The sequence below is a fragment of the Apodemus sylvaticus genome, chromosome 9, assembly GCF_947179515.1.
Source record: "Apodemus sylvaticus chromosome 9, mApoSyl1.1, whole genome shotgun sequence".
Lineage (NCBI taxonomy): Eukaryota > Metazoa > Chordata > Mammalia > Rodentia > Muridae > Apodemus > Apodemus sylvaticus.
The window spans coordinates 83,953,422-83,970,802 of NC_067480.1; the positions used below are offsets into that span (position 1 = coordinate 83,953,422).

General features: G+C 42.0%; 1 protein-coding gene across 1 annotated transcript in view; it reads left to right on the forward strand.

Annotated features, from left to right (window-relative positions):
- Mep1a (meprin A subunit alpha) overlaps positions 1-17,381 on the forward strand; it is a 29,372-nt gene that overhangs the window by 11,711 nt on the left and 280 nt on the right. Inside the window, exons 7-13 of the mRNA XM_052191856.1 lie at positions 1,716-1,891; positions 5,498-5,719; positions 6,336-6,485; positions 8,918-9,133; positions 12,075-12,545; positions 13,081-13,254; positions 13,933-14,233. Coding sequence (XP_052047816.1) covers positions 1,716-1,891; positions 5,498-5,719; positions 6,336-6,485; positions 8,918-9,133; positions 12,075-12,545; positions 13,081-13,254; positions 13,933-14,233 — 1,710 coding nt within the window. The remainder of the gene's footprint in view (positions 1-1,715; positions 1,892-5,497; positions 5,720-6,335; positions 6,486-8,917; positions 9,134-12,074; positions 12,546-13,080; positions 13,255-13,932; positions 14,234-17,381) is intronic.

Sequence of the window (17,381 nt, forward strand, 5' to 3'; positions counted from 1 at the left end):
GCATAAAACCCCACCAATCCCTGAGCATAAAAACCCACCAATCCCTGAGCAAAAAGGCTCACCAATTCCTGAGCATGAAATCCCATCGATCCCTGGGTTTGGCTTGAAATCTCACCAAGCTCCACTTTGGAAATCTCTACCCTGGAAAACTCTGCCCCCAAGAAATCCTATATAAACCTGTCTCCTGCTCAGTTCCCTGTTATTTCTTGCCCAAGTAGAAGCAGCCACCATCTTGTGTCTTTCCCAGTAAACCTCTTGTGTGAAGTTTCTTGTGTCATGTGACTTTGTGGTATTCCTTGGCTCCTGACGCCCAGATGCCTTTCTCCTCAGAGTTGTAATGTTTGCACTGGTAAAACCTCCCTACTCAGAGCTACAACACCCCCATTGGGAAAGTCCATGCCATCAGAGCTGTAACACAGCCAGGAAATGCAAAGCAGACAGGAAGATGGGCTATAAAACCTCAAGGCAGGTCCCTTGTGAATGAAGCTCTTCACCAGTAAGACTCCACCTCCTGAAGTTCCCATAGCTTCCAAAATAGCTGGGGACAAACACAGGGGCCTAAGAGGGACATTTCATGATCAACTGCCAACAGAAGTCAGGAGGTGTTCCCTGAGGGAGGAATTTAGGGAATCTGTCAGAAGTCCCCTAGGCTGCTGGTCTCTCGGGGAAGTTTTGGGCTGACCCAGGAGTCTTCAGTATGAGGTAGGCAGTCTTCCCCATGCAGCCAAACTATATCCAAAGATGTGAACTTCTGTATTCATTAACTCGTTTTATTATGGATAGTCTTCGTAAGCATGAACGTTATCTCTGCTCCATATAGGAGATCTGGTAATTCCCTAAAGATAGCATTTAAATCAGCCACAGCCATCAGGAAAAGGCAGTATCTTAATCTAAAAGCAATAGTGTTGTTCTTTGGAGTGCCCTGTGGGCTTATGAAAGGGAAGGAGAATATCAATTTTCTCTCCTTGATGCCTTGTTATGATCCTATGATCCGTTTGCCTGCAGGGAAGAGTGGCTTTTAAGATGGGTCACCACTCTCAACTGGCCTAAGCGAGCACAGACGTGGCTTGCTGAGAACCTCCCATAAGTAACTCTTTTCTTAGCATCTAGCCACAAATATATGGAAATGCCTTCCTTTCTGGTTTTAAAAGTCTTCCTTTAAACCTTTTGTTTTGAATTGATCCAAGCACCTGTGCACATCACGCTTCCTACTCGTATACGTAGGATAATGAACGCAACCTTAGGTACAAAGTTGTGGCTGGTTGAAAGGAACAAGTTTTGATGTTGTCATGCATAGTTATCTACCTAGAACTAACAATACTGTATTGGACGTTTCCAAACAGATGGAAGAGAGAACTTTGAGTGAGTCTGTAGCCCAAGTCAGCACCTGGACACTCTAGAGTCTGGCTAGCTAGGCTGCTCTGGGAGCCTGTCTCAGCCTTCCAAGTTACAGGGTTACAGGTGTCTCCGATGCTGGCTTTTAAATTGACATTGGGGATTTGAACTCTGGTCCTCATTCTTGCAGGGCAAGTGTTCCGCTAAGCAATCTCCCAGCCTCCAATTAAAAACAAACAAATAAAAAACCTAAGACAACAAAATCAAACCCAACTTTCTTCTTTTTGTCCTGGAATCATATAAATTTTAGCCATTTAAAACATATAAACTATGTATAAATTATGACTATGAAAACATCTTCCTCTCCTTTTGTTTTAAAGGTGCTGGTCTATGGTTGGTGATCAACATGGGGGACAGAACATTTCCATTGGTGAGAGATGTGACTATAAAGCTATCATCGAACATGAAATTCTGCACGCTCTGGGGTTCCACCATGAGCAGTCAAGGACTGACCGGGATGATTACGTGGACATCTGGTGGGATGAAATCATGACAGGTGCGTATGAACCAAGCATAGAGGGAAAGAGCCTGCTGCTGCCCTTGTGGCTTTCTGAGAACATCTGCATCAGGCCTAGGCAGAGTCTGGGAACAGGAGAGTCAGTCTCTGATGCAGGACTGGTCCCTGAATGGGAGGATGGCTGACTCACTGTGTGCAGGGTGGTGGTCACTTGAAAGTCAGAGTGTGTGCTTTGTATCGGTGTTTTGTTAAAGCTCGATCTAAAAGTCTTTTCTTGTTGTGAGGCATAAAAGGATTTCAGAGGACATTAGGGTTGTTTTCTGCATGGCAGCTTCAGAAGGCTACGGTGATGATGATGGCTGCCAGACACACTCCAGGGGGTTTTGTGCAACTGTGTGTGTCTTATGTGCACGTGTGTGTATTTGTGTGTGTGTGAGTATATCCATTTTATTCATGTGTGTGATTGTTGGCAATTTTTTATGCCAACTTGATAAAAGAATTATACATGTACATTATATATTATATTATATTTATAGATATTATTTACATATATAATAAATATGTAATATGTATATATCATTTGTATGAAATTATATGTAACATATAATATACATCATTATATAAATTTTTAAATGGCTACAATTTGTAAGATTCCAGGACAAAAAGAAGAAAGTTCTGGTTTTGTTTTTGTTTTGTTTTTTTAAATTGGAAACTGGGACTTTTTTTTTTTTAGAGAAACACTTGCTATGCAAGAATGAGGGAGGACCAGAGTTCAAATCCCCAGTGTCAATTTAGGATCACTTGGGAACAAAGAACTTTAGCTGAGAAAATGCTCCGGTAGAATTGGCCTGTAGACAAGTCTCTAGTGTGCTTCCTTGATTGTGATGATTGATGGGGAGGGCCTAGGCTTTTATGAGTAATGTCACATCTGGGCAGGCAGTCCTGGTGTGTATAAGAAATCAGCTGAGAAAATCCTGGAGAGCAATCCAGTTAGTACCCTTCCTCCATGGCTTCTGCTTCCATCCCTGCTTCCAGGTTCCTTCCCCAACTTCCTTTAGATTGTGACGTGGAAGACTAAGATGAAATCAACCCTGGCTCTGAAGCTGCTTTGGGTCATAATCAGTTATCACATCAGTAGAAACCCACCCAAAGCAATGTATATGTTTATGTGTGTATGAGTGTGTGAGTACATATGTGCATATGCTATATGTATATGTGTTTATATATGCTTGTGTGTATGTGTGCATTAATGTATTTGTGTGTACATATATGTCTATACAGTGTATATGTATATAAGTGTGTATGCCTGTGTGTATGCATATTTGTGTATATATATATATATATATATATATATATATATATACATGCGTATGTGTGTGTATGTGTGTGTAGGTGTATATGTATATAAGTGTGTGTGCCTGTGTGCATCTATATGTGTATATATGCATAGATGTTTTGGGTGTAGGAATTAGTTCAGGATGTGGAAAAGAATTCTTTCAAGTCATAAAGAAATAACGAAACTTTACTATGGTAAAAATGACTTCACTCTTAGCACACATGCTGCTTTGAGTAAATCATTTTTCTGCATAGGAATTTTTTATTTCTATTCCAGTTTCTTAAATAGGTTCATACTTGGCCATGTTTATGTGGGCCTTTGACTTTTATGGGCTTGTAAGAACTATTCCAGTTTTAGAATTAAATCTGAATCTAGTAAAGACTCCTGTCAGCACAGCTTACTTAGTGGTAAAATGGTCAGTGGGTCTTACAGGAGGGCCGACAGAGCTTGCTAATATCAGAATTCCCTATGTGGTTCCTCGAACTGTGTCCCTCCCAGCCCTTCATGTTCTGATAATACAATGAATATGGGATGAGAGAAAAATAACAAGAAAGCTGAAATTTGTAAAAATCTTTGTCACTGGCACGCAACACACACACACACAAACACACACACCAACACATTTTACCACATAAGCACTGGAGTCATGACGTAGTCTTAGGTGGAGTGGTTCCCTGAAGTAAGTTTGGGAATCTACTTCCTCAGAGATGATATTTCAGATAAGACTCAATGTGTTTGTCTCTCAGAGCTGATTGTACCATAACTGGGCATATAGGAGAAAGGGGAATGGACTCGCAGGCAAAAGTACTACATCAGCTGACTATGAGCCTTAGAGCTCTCCGACTCGGCCTATATTTGCCTACAGGTCTGAGTTTCTTACCTTCCTACATATACAGTTGACTTTGCTGAAATTTTCATTAGCAGTAAAAAAAAAAATCCTATTTCTAAGACTTGAGGAAAGTAATACTCAGTGGCTTTTAAAGACCATTTTAAGGCAAATGATGTCCACTTATCCGTGAACCCACACTGGCTGGCGCAGTCTGCAGATTTGCTCAGTGCTGGCTGAGCTATGGTTGCTCAGAACATATCTCCCTCTTATCTCTGTTTCCATCGCATTCAGTTCTGTATTCCTATATTGCCTGCAATCACTGGATTACTGTGCTCCAAGGAGACAGAACCCCAACGAGATAAGCAAAGCCAGTATGACTCCCAGAGTCATTTGTGTGTTTTATTGTGTGTCATCTCAGCCTATGCAGCCCCGAGTGTATCCCAGGGCCAACATGCTGACTGATAGCTGTGCTGCAGTTTCTGTCCCCGTTCTCTGGAGCAGGATTGAGTTTCTTCTTTTCCACTAAGGAAAAGGTTCAACTTCTGAGGTCAAGTAGAGGTTGAACAAGCTATAGTACCATGAAATGGAGCTGCTTTTATAACGAAAACGACCACACCCACTGATTTATGCCTTATATGCCTTACAAGAATGCAATTAAACACTTCTCAACTCTTCCTATCTGGGCGGCTGAAACAGTAAGTTATTGGTGACTGGTCAATTTCAGGACATCGATTGGGCTTTGTACCTCAGCTCTTCGTGTCCCCACGGCTTATCTCCTTCCTACCGATGTTTACCGCAATACATTTCCTTTAAAGGAAAAACATGTTTTTTTCTTCATATCTTGTTTTCACTTAGATAAGTTCTTCCTAGACCAAGGAGCATGAGCTTTGATCAAGACAATTCTTTCTCTCCCACTGCTTACCTTTCACATCAACCCTTGAAGTTCATTACCCAACACATAAAGAGCTGGTTGGTGAAAGGTGATAGACCTGGCGATGGGTGTACTTGGTCATTAGGAGAGATATCTTAACATACGCCCAAATATTTTCCTTAATTCAAACATTTCTACGCCCGAATATTTTCCTTAATTCAAACATTTCTTCTCTTCTTGTTTATAATTCTTGCCTTACATTTCCCATTTTGCTTTATTTCTAAAAACCACACACCTATACACATTCTCTCAGACAATTACATGAAATACTTGTAATGCAACATAATATACAAGTATGTGTATTAATAGAACATGAATACTTTATGGCCATTCAAACAATCTTATACATACTATTTTACAAATGTATTAAGACATCAATGAGTTAGAACTAAATATTCAACAATGTATATTCTTTTATATATTTTAATTGTAAGATATATATGTGCATATATGTTTATTAACTGAAGATGCAATGTTCCCATTTTTGAGATATCTGAGGCAAAGAGAATAGCATGGCTGAGCAGTACCTGAGGGTTCTCTCCCCAACAGACTATGAACATAATTTCGAGACATATGACGACAACACCATCACAGACCTCAACACACCCTATGATTATGAGTCCGTGATGCACTATGGGCCATTTTCATTTAACAAGAACGAGAGCGTCCCTACCATCACTACCAAGATCCCTGAGTTTAACGCCATCATTGGACAGCGCCTGGATTTCAGTACCATTGATTTAATGAGACTGAATCGGATGTACAATTGCAGTGAGTACATTCTCTCTTTAAAAAAAGACAATCCATAGGATAGTTATGTCACATGTATTTATGTATATGATGCATATGTATATGCATATCTGTATCGGTATATATATTATAAGGTAACTGTTAGGCAAATATAAGGAGCTGTTATTGTCTATTTCCCCTGGCTTCCTTACAATGGGTGAATAATTATGTAAAAGTCAAGATAGGGAATGGGTTGGAAAATGTGTTACGCCCTGCAAACTCTTTCCTTGGGCTAATCTTCAACTGCTCTAAAGCTTTGAGATGGGAGTCTTTTCCAGTTGTACTCGAAAAGTATGCAGGGGCCTAGTGAATACAAATCCCAGTGTGCTAGTGTCTCATCCTTGGCCTTGTTCACGTTGGCCTATTTAGCAAGGATATTTGCAGTTAATTTCTGGTTCTCTGGGTTACGCGGTTCTGTGTCTGTGTTCTAAGAGCTAAGCACTGTCAGTAAGGGCTGCATTTGGGAAGAGGTCTGGAAAGTGAATAGCTCGTGATTTTTGTCTCGTTTGAACAGTGTTGTTTTAGTGGCTTAAGACATTAACTATTTGGAATGAGATATCTTTACATTTTAAGCACATGACAAAAATATCGCATGCAGCCACAACACATACCCTGTTGGACCACTGCGCCTTTGAGAAGACCAACATCTGCGGAATGATCCAGGGGACCATAGATGATGCTGACTGGGTTCGCTGGGACAGCAGTCAGCCTGGACAAGTGGACCACACCTTGGTGGGACAGTGTAAAGGTTAGTGTTAGTCAAAGTCAGCATTCTGAGGTGGTGCGTGGCCACCAGTGGATTGCACCTCCAGGTAACTGTGTTAATTATCAAACCTGAAAACCCGAACAAGGAAAAAGAATATTTCTCATACCTTAATCATTAACTTAGTAAAAATGTCTCCAGGCTGTGGAAAGGCAAGAGAATATTGAGATTACCCTCCACCCCTGCATGCAGGAAACCTTAATTAGCCTCACTGAGTGATACAAAATAAATTACATGAAAATAGGAAGAGACTGTGTTGGGAAGTGTCCACAGGAGTAAGTGTAAGGCAGTGGAGAATGCATATTATCGAAACACTTTGTATACATGTGCAAAATTGCCAATAAATGCATTCTAAAATATTTTAAATAAAGATATATATGTTTCCCATGATAACCATGGAATCATGGTCAGCATGATACCATGTTTAACATGATACTCATACAGAGCTAAAAGAAAGCAGGCTAAAATCATTTTGATTCAAAGGTATTAGAATCATTATATGTAACCAACCTGAAAATGACTATATGTGATACTTTAATTTTTTTGTGGGAAGTATCTCCATCATTGCTCGTTTTAAATTTCGTTTGGTTGGTTTTATGTCTGTTTCTGTTCTGTTTTTGTTTTGTTTTTCAAGATATGGTTTCTCCATGTAGCCATGGCTGTCATGGAACTCACTTTGCAGGTGATTCACTTTGTTTTCCAGGCTGGCCTTGAACTTGAGTTTGGCTCGTAAAGCTCTCAGTTTGAAATGCAGCTCCTCCACTGACTATTAGCGAGGATAGAAAATTGTTACTGTGGGCTTTTTCTTAAGATGTCTGGTATTTATAAGTCTCATAAAACGCAAACATACTCAACCTTTCCAGAGAGAAGGAGGAAGACGAGGCTCACAAAGCCTCTAGCTGGAGACTGTAGCTTTCCTCTCCCACTTTTCATGTTTTCAGCTTCCCTTTCTCTGGTGAGGTTTTGAAAATTCTATTATTTATTTGTTTATTTATTTATTTATGAGTCGCAGTCTTATGTGATTCAGGCTAACTGCAAACTTGCTATGCAGAGGGCAGTGACCTTGAACATCTGATCCTCCTGCTCCACTCTCCAAGTGCTGGCATTGTGGGATGCACCACCACAAACAATTTATGTGGTACTGAGGTTTGCACTGGGATTTCAGTTAAGCTACAATGCTAGGGCCTTTCCAATTTTATTTTAGTGTCTGTTTATCACGTGCCTGCCAAGGAAAGGTGTGTCAAGCCTTTTGAAAGCAAGTGGGGTTACGGGCTATAATAGCCCTTTAAAGGCTAGGCTATTTATTGTAAAGTCTCTTGGCCCATGTCAGCCTCAGATGTGATTAGATATCCTTTCAGAAGAGTCAGCTAAATGCCAGGCCACCAAGAAGAATGAGAGAGATCATTTGCTACCACTGCACCCTTCCCTGAGCCCGGTAGAAGATGAAAGTCTCTGTCACATAAGATTCAAAAGGTCATCAATCCTGAAGTCATAAGTTGCCTTTGTCATCTCTGATTGGCCCTCCCCTGTGGGTTCACTACCAGGCTAATATTCAACTTCCAGAGAGACAAAGAGATGATTGCAGAAGAAGAGCATTCTGGGAGAATGTTCTAATGTTCTAGATCCTAGTAGGAGAGGACTACACCCCAGAAGGAATGCACATGTACAGGAAAAAATATATATATATATAATTTAAAAAAATAAAAAATATGTAACTATATATTTTATAATAAAAATTCAGGTGGAATTTTTAATCAGTCCTTTGTATGTTTCATACGAACCATTCTGTGAAACAGTAGAGACAATTCTTTCCCATTGGAGATCCAATCTGGTTAGAAACAGTAGTTTCAACCCATATTACTATAAACATTTGAAACCCAAATCATAACCCTGAACTGTTTCTCACCAAATAAGGAGATCAACTCTTTGCTTTGTAGTGACTCTCTAACTTAAACTAGGAAGCTGGCAAGGAAACTAGAATTCATCTCACATATACCAAATTCCATCAAACTTTGATTGAATCCTGTGTGCTGTAAGGCAGGCATTTATATTTCACAAACTTTTGGGAAAAGCCAATCAATGAAAATGTGCAGGTTGGGATCAGCTGTAATTTAAGACAGGAAGATCATGAATTCAAAACTAGGCTGGGCAATGTAGAGAACCCTCTCTCTAAAAGTCAATACATACAAATAAATAACCTAGATATGCAGAGCAATGGTGTTAGCTAGATTGTAACTGCACTCACTGAGAGAAGATGTTTCCAGAAAAGTGGGCTTCGTTTTGGTTCCTCAGAGAAGTTCTAGCTTTGGGTGCCTGGATAACGGCTAGGTTTTCCTACTTCAGTTTGTCTGGGCAGATGGAACTGTGTGTAGGTCACGGGAAGGCAGAGATGGTACGTTGGGCTGTTCTCTCCACAGGGGCCGGCTACTTCATGTCCTTCAACACCAGCTCGGGGGCAACAGGAGAGGGAGCACTTCTGGAGTCTCGGATCCTTTACCCCAAGAGGAAGCAGCAGTGTTTGCAGTTTTTTTATAAGATGACAAGAAGCCCTGCAGACAGACTTGAAGTCTGGGTGAGAAGGGACGACAGCACGGGCAAGGTGCGCCAGCTGGCCAAGATCCAGACCTTTCGAGGTATCTAGAGCGGTTACAGAAGGACCGGCTTGTGAAACCCTGGGGCCATGGTCTTCTCTCTCTATCATCCATTCTGCCCACTTCTGGCTCTCTCCTCCTTCTCAGCTTCTTCCAAATCTCCCTCACACTCTTCTGACATGTTTTTTTTAGAAAATTTTAAGCCCTGGAAAGTTAAGAGTTTAGGTGAGGCTTGAAGATACTATTGTAAGAGGTCGGATGAATCCCAAATCCAAGAAAAGTAGGTGACTCAGAGGCAGACATAAGAAAGTGGACGGATGCCAAGCAATTGGCCATAAGTGCTCTTGTTTCTGTTTTAGGAAAGAAAATGACATCATTATGTAAAATACGAAGTACCTTAAGACCTAACAAGTGGGCTCTGGTTACTTCAGCATTTTAAATAATGATGGGAACATAAGCCACTGAATGCATTGACCCAACCACGGCCATTTATGCGCTGTGGTGTTCTGTATGTTTCTGGGGGTCAGAAGGAAAATTTTGGAGTGCTCAGGTAGACAGTGAGGGTCTTCAGACCTAGCTCCTTAAAGCTAAATATTTCTATTTTTATTGTTATTGTTGTGGCAACACGTCTTTCTGAACAGGGGAAACAGACCTTGACATTTTCCCTACCCAACAAAGAGTTTCTGAAAGTGAATCCTGGAAAGTAAGTACTGTTTGCATTATATAAAACAGACTGCTACTCTTGAAAAGAGGAAACTCTTTGAGATGTCCTTGGGAACCATATGTGTCCAGTCACTTCTGCCCACTCCAACATCAGCTGTTTGAGTGTCCGCAGTTGCTTTTTTTTTTCCTTTGAGGGCGTGGCTTGCTGTTCCAAGCTTCAATTAGTCAAAGCTAATTTGGTGGAAGGATCTCAGCGAAACACCTTTTGTTTTTCTTTAATAATTAAAAGTGTATTATAATGAACTTGCACACAAAAGCATCACCCAGTGAGATAAACTGGACCCATATCGCATTTTTATTAAAGCATTTATTTATTAAAGAAACCCTTTAAGAGTAAAGAATATTGAAAATGAGAATGTGTTGTAAGCATAATGCAATCAATGGACGGATTATCATCTCCCCACCGTGTCCAGCTCACTCTGAAAATGTTACCAGGAAGCATGAATCCATCCCAGGTGGAATTTAGTTCCTTAAATGAGTTGACTTCTCACAGGGCATCTTTGTACAGTCCTTAGACAAAGTGTGTAAATGGATCTTGAAATCCTTGTATTCTATGTGTGTCCTGTCTGTGACACTTCTCTAAAAGTTGTGTACAACTTGGCAAAACTAGGGTATTCAACATAAGCTACTTACCATCATATTGGAGTAGTTTGTAGCTTTTGTGAAATGCCCATTTTAATATATTCTAACCCAAATTTCATGCTTATATAAAAATGTGTGTGTTAGTATACTTATCAATATGAGAAATATAGGACTATAAGATTTTTATATGTAAGCTTAATTACAAAATGTTTATATACAAATATGAGTATAAACACTCTCACATATGTATACATACACAGCTTATGTTTGTAGTGAGGCCAGGACCTCTAATAGATGACAATTCTGAACTATCACAAAGTTTGGCTCAAACAATCGAGGTATCATTACCACCGGACTGATTCAGGGAAGCCTCTCACTTAGGTAAAACTTGGAAATTTCATTTAGAAAGTTTGTGCTTATGTGGCCCAGTGTTTAGGGTCTGTGTACTTCTACCCTGCCCTACATTCCAACCTCAAAACATAAAATCAAAGCAGTTACTCAGAAGCAAGACGTGAACTTCTATTCCCTCATTGGAATTCCCATGAGCTGGAATCTGCTGAGTACTTAGTTCACATCTGTGTTTTTGCCCCACCTCCACACACACTGTTTTAGGCTTTAAGTCACCCATTATATTTACAGTTCATGTGTTCTCACCCAAAAGTTGACAGCTACATGGATTCCCCTGTCCCTGATGTGGTCCATGCACCTTCTCAGCCTTGTCTTAAGTGTCTGAGCAACTGTGACCAGTTCCACCCAGAAGCCTGTCTCCATGGTCAACCTTAGAAGGACCAGAGAATAAAAGGGACGCCAAGGCTCTTTGTTCTGGGAAAAGCTTAGCTCTGGCTAGAAGATGCAGGGGAGGAAAGGGGTCACCCCCAGGGTCCCCTCTCAACTTCATTTCAAACTTTTTTGCCTAGCTTTGGGGCATTCTGTGAATCTTTCCTAGTGTTTCCTCTCCATATGACCTTGGCGTTTCTCTGACTGTTCAGCTCATGCCTCCATACACTAGACTGGCCCCTCACTCCCTTACCTAAGGTTTTTGGTCAAACTTCCCATTTCCAGTTCAGCCTCAGCAAAAGAGCGAAGAGATCTAGTTTGTTCTTAACACAGAGTCACTGGCTTCTGGTTACCCTGGATTCCTTGGGTTCCCTCCATACTAGAACTTCCAAATGTGCAGGGAAAAGTCTAGACAGACAGATTTTTGGCAACAAGACAAAGGATGAACCCTGAAATGTACCCATTGTTTGATCTTTAACACCTAAAATGTCTATTTTATGGGGGTTTAGCTGAATGCATGAACATTTTGGTGTCACCAAGAGCTGATAGCAGTCTGTGGAAACAGCAAGGTCACTCAGGAGGAAACTGCAGCTTTAAAAATGCTGCAAATCAAAAGTGACTAAGATTTTAATATCAATTATACATAAAGCCTGGGTTGGGAGAGAGAGAGAGACTGGAGAAGGAGGGGATAGGAGTCAGCTCAGTGACGTGCCTTGAAACCTGTCCCTGCAGATGCTAACTCTATATATCACAACAAGTGACTGGGCAAAGCTGCTTAATACCTCTGCAATGGCGCCTCTGTTAGGAGCCACCCTGAAGAGTGAAGGAGGGAACGGGTGGGTATGTGTCCCTGGCTCATCAACTGTTGTCACCGACTGCCACCAACTTTCTTTTAACTCAGGAGATTCCGATCACAACTGGAAAATTGCTCATGTGACACTCAAGGAAGAAAAGAAATTTCGATATGTTTTCCTGGGTGCCAAAGGTGACCCTGGTAACTCAGATGGCGGTATTTACCTTGATGACATCACTTTGACAGAAACCCCCTGCCCTACAGGGGTTTGGACCATCCGGAATATCTCCCAGGTCATTGAGAACACAGCGCAAGGGGAGAAGCTCCTGAGCCCTAGGTTCTACAATTCTGAGGGTTATGGTTTTGGGGTGACCTTGTACCCCAATGGTAGAATCACCAGTAACCCTGGATACCTGGGACTCGCTTTCCACTTGTGCAGTGGGGATAACGATATGATTCTGGAGTGGCCGGTGGAAAACAGACAGGCCATAATGACCATCCTGGACCAGGAGCCTGATGCCAGGAACAGGATGTCCCTGACCTTGACGTTCACCACCTCCAAGTCCCAAACATCTCCAGGTAGGTGACTGGAACACAAGAACTGCCCCGACTCTAGGATGGCCAGCAGAGGTGTAAAAGGTAGTATCATTCCTCTTCCCCTGTGCACAGCAATGGCATAGTGATGTGAATGTAGAGTGATAGATTGTTCTTCGTGCACACGTGAGTGTGTGTGTCTGTGTGTGTGTGTGTGTACATGTGTGTGTATGTGTGTGTGTCTATCCACGTGTAGAGGCTAGGCCAGAGGACAATCTGAGTGTTGAGCCTTTTTCAGAACATTTATTCTTTACTATTATTATTTATTATTATTTTATTATTTTTATTATTTTATTAGTTTTATTATTACTTGTTTTATTATGAAGCATGTGTGTGTATGTGTGTGTGTTTGAGAGAGAGACAAAGAGACAGAGAGAGAGACAGAGAGAGAGAGAGAGAGACTGAGACAGAGACAGACGGGAAGAGGGAGAGGGAGAGTTTTAACAAAGCCCTTGATGTTCTTTAACGACAAATTGGAAGGCACAGCTAATGAGATTGCATGCCTCTCTTCCCTCTGCAGCTATAAATGACTCTGTCATCTGGGACAGGCCATCCAAGGTGGGAGTCTATGATACGGACTGCAATTGTTTTAGAAGCATTGACTGGGGCTGGGGCCAGGCCATCTCCCACCAGCTGCTGAAGAGAAGAAGTTTCCTTAAAGACGACACCCTCATCATCTCCGTGGACTTTCAAGGTACTTTGTTAGACTTCCTGGGTCAATAATCCTAGGCTCTGACTGGTCTATTGATTGGCACTGATTTTAAAACAAGTCAGGGAACTAGAAATCTCGTATTTTTATTTTTTTAGGAGAGTTTTTTTTTAAAAAAAAAAAAAAGAAAAGAAAAAGATCGGGTTATAATAGCCACATTTTACTTGTTTGGGCAAAAAAATTGTATAATGTTTTAAATATGTTCTTTGATTGATACATAAAAATTACACACAGTCATGCAGAGTTTATCATGTGATACATTGACAGTAACCCAGGGCAAGTGTGTCTAACTCTTCAAAGGTCTATAGTTTCTTTGTAGTAAAATCTATAATCTTTAACTGTCCCTGTGAGAAACCAAATTTTCATCTTTTGAAATGTTATCTTTGTGACAATTTATCAGCGATGACCATATGCTGACTTCAGTTTAGCTTCGGTCCATCTACCCTTGGTTAGTATATGCTTTTTTTTTGTAAAATGAATAAGGAATAGTCTGACAGGATTATGTTACAAGAAGAGAGCTGGCATCCTGAGGAAAAGCTACTTCTCTATGTAATATGGTATCTGTGAAAGAGAGAGGAGCCACAGAGAACTTCTAGAAGTGGGCGCCCATCAGAGTCAGTCATTAATCTTGAATTCTTTCACTGCGTGGCCTGGGTCCTGAAGACCTCACCCACCTGAACCAGACTGAAGTGCCCACTTCAGGCAGAAGCGTGATGCCCCGAGGCCTCCTTCTGCAAGATCAGGAGCCTCTTGCCTTGGGAGAAGGCTCCAGAAAAGCCAGGACAGAGGAATCCCTGCCAAGCAGCCTGGGCCAGAGACAGCCCAGCAGACAGAAGCGCTCAGTGGAGAACACAGGCCCCATGGAGGACCACAACTGGCCACAGTACTTCAGAGATCCCTGTGACCCAAACCCTTGCCAGAATGAAGGCACGTGTGTGAACGTGAAGGGAATGGCCAGCTGCAGGTAGGTTCTAAGGCCAAGGGTGGGGTAGCATGTCTGAGTCTAATTTGCTGTTCAAAAAGTCACAGAGGAAAAAAAAATAAATTAAAAAAAAAAAGTCACAGAGGCGGGATTGAGGAGGAGTTGTTAGCTGGCAACGTGCTTGCTGCACAATTTGAGGACTTGTGTTTGAGTCCCCAGCACCCACGTACAACATCAGAGCATAGTGACACATGCCTGTGACCTCAGTGCTAGGCCGCTGGGGATGGGAATATCCATGCAGTTCACTGGCCTGGCAACCTACCTAAATCAGTCAGCTTAGGGTTCCGAGGGAAACCCTGTCTCAAAGAGTAAGGTGAAGAGCCAGCCGAAGAAGGTACCGCTCAGTGTCTATCTCTGGCAACATACACATGAACATATGCCGCACATGTATATACACATACACGCACCCACACTCATGTGCGCACACATGCACGGGCACTCAATGATATACGCACACCACGTATACACATAAAAGAACGTGACAATGAGCACATTATATAGAACACTGCTTATCTTGACTATGCCAACATGGCCGCCCGAAGGGCTTTGACCTAGGGATTCTCTGCTCTGTGACCTGCTGCAGAGAATCAAGATCAAACCTGACTCTTCATGGATGACAGGTGTCTTATTAATTATTTATTAGCCGTAGCAGTACTAGTTATAGAATTCATCGGTTCTGTTCTATTATTATGCTTTTGATGAGGGTAACAGGAATACCTGATTATCATTATCTGGGTATCACATGTCTCTCTCAGCATTAGACAACATGATCTGATTTTACCTTGGGACCCAGCTCTTCTTTCCTTCGCCTAGTACATCAAGGAAGGTGAACAAACAAAGAGTAATCTGTCCCAAGTTATCCAGATAATAAATGCCAGAGCGGGAACTTGCAGTATGCAGGAGACATACGGGGTGATGCCCACACAGGCTTGTCTCCTCTCAGTTCTCATCTCCACTTTGTTTCTTCTTTTGAAATTTTACTTGGAAATAACTTTAGACTTGTAGGCACGCTGACTCTGCACAAATACTACCGATTTCCCCCGTGTCCTTCAAAATCTTCTTCTCATGTTCAAATCTCTCACAACCGTGTTTAAGCTAGCAAAGGAAAGACATGGACAATGCTGTGGGCCAGACAGCAGACTTCACTTAGATTCCGCCATGGTTTCCTCAGTGTCCCCTTTCTGTTCCAGGACATCCCGAGGCATCTAGTTCTGCGTCTCCTTAGTCTCCTTCAGCTTGAAAACATCCTTGTTATTCATCACCTCGACATTTTTGAAGAGTAATGACTTTTCATCGTTACTGCTTTGTTGAAACTTGATTTTATTTTTTTCGTGATTAGATGGAGCTCGTATTTAGGTACCAGAGGCAAAGAGTATTAACTATTTTGGGGGACATTTTATCAAACATCAACTCACCCCAGATAGGGCACCAATAACAGATCAAAGACAGGCCCCTGCTAGGTTCTCAGACATCACATCCCAGTAGAGACTCCTACTAGCTGCACTTGGCCCATAAAGAAAGCCAGGAGTTGCCACCCATTGCACTGTTGTGGGAAAATATTAACAAAGTTTGACCTGCCGCCTCTCCATGGATTCTGACCACGCTCTAGCGCTCCTGCCGCCGCCAACTCCCTGGAGCTGCTGATCTCTAGGCCCGCAAACTCTCCGGCCATAGGGCCTCCACTGGTCCACCTCACTCCGCGGTCTCTCTGTTAGCCACCTCTCCGGTGGGGTGGGGCTAAGTTCACTACCGCACAACAACCCCACACCACCCACAGTCTGCCAGCTCACCATCCAATTAATCGGTAGAAGTATAACTCTTAAAGCTTGATTAGTTATCCAATTAGATTTATGTATATTTAAAATCACAATTACAAGAGGCCAATACAGCAATTTCAGAGCCAATTGGTTATGATAAAAGCTTTAACCCAAATATTCTAACCTTTTGATAACACCAGTCAGACTCCACTTTGGTTCCTTCCTTCTCCCCGTGACCTCTGAGACCCTCTAACTTCTAGCGGTTCTCCTTTCTACTGCCATAATATGATTGCACATGGAAAATCTTACAACAATGTACCAAAGGGTTATTGATTTCCCACATCCATGAAGCAGAGGAGGGGGACCTTGTGGGATAATCTTGCTAAAAGTAACCCAAGCTTTTGGTATCTGATCACAAGAAAAATATGTCTATTGCTATTTTGGATTTTTAAGGAGAAAACTCCCAGGCTAGAGAGGAATCCTTTAAAGGTAAAAGAAAGCCAGGTGTGGTGGCTTACTTTTATATTGCTGCCCCTTGAGAGGCTGATGCAGGAGGATCTTGGGTTTGAGGCTAACAGGAGTTACATAGTGCGTTCCAGGCTAGGCTGGGGTGTCATAATGAAACCCTGTCTCGAGCCTTACCCAAGAACCCAGAGGATAATAAAAGGACCCCATGAATATCCTAGCCTGCTCTCTGTGGTTGGCATGTTCAAAACAAAGGAGGAGGTTGTCATTATGGAAGCAATGGAGCCCTCCCCTCAATGATCTTTATGCAAAATAACATTTCCTTTCAAGACAAAGTTTCTCTTTGTAGCCCAAGCTCTCCTGGAGGCTGCTCTGTTTACCAGGCTGGTTTAAACTCAGAGATCCACTTGTTTCTGCCTCTGTAGTGCCGGAGCCAAAGGTGTGCACCACCAATGCTCACAGCCAAATAACATTAATTTTAAAAAAGTTCCAGAATTTAGCTAATGTGCCCCTACTATGTGTCAGTAACTTTAATTGGCACAGAAACTTAATTCTTTCATGTGAACTTTTAGAAACTTGGAGAGACCCCTGGCAGTGTGGCATCTCACGGTAATACACCTGATGTGTCTGCGAGTTTTAGCAGTTGAGTGTTCTACTAACTCAGGCTCTCTCAGGGGAGCTTCCATGGCAGCGTAGCTGAGGCAGGGTCAGGGAAAGTACTCTTGAAGTGGTCCAAGCCTTCCTCCTGATGCAAAGTGGCCAAGGGCTCTCTCTTGAGTCTCAGCGTCAGCGTGAAATACAAACCGTGTGACTCTGACAGCTACTGATGCTTCTTTAGCTTAAATAACGGACAGTGAGAATGGCTGGATGATAGCCCCCTGCCTCACAAAAGCTAAATGAATTGATAC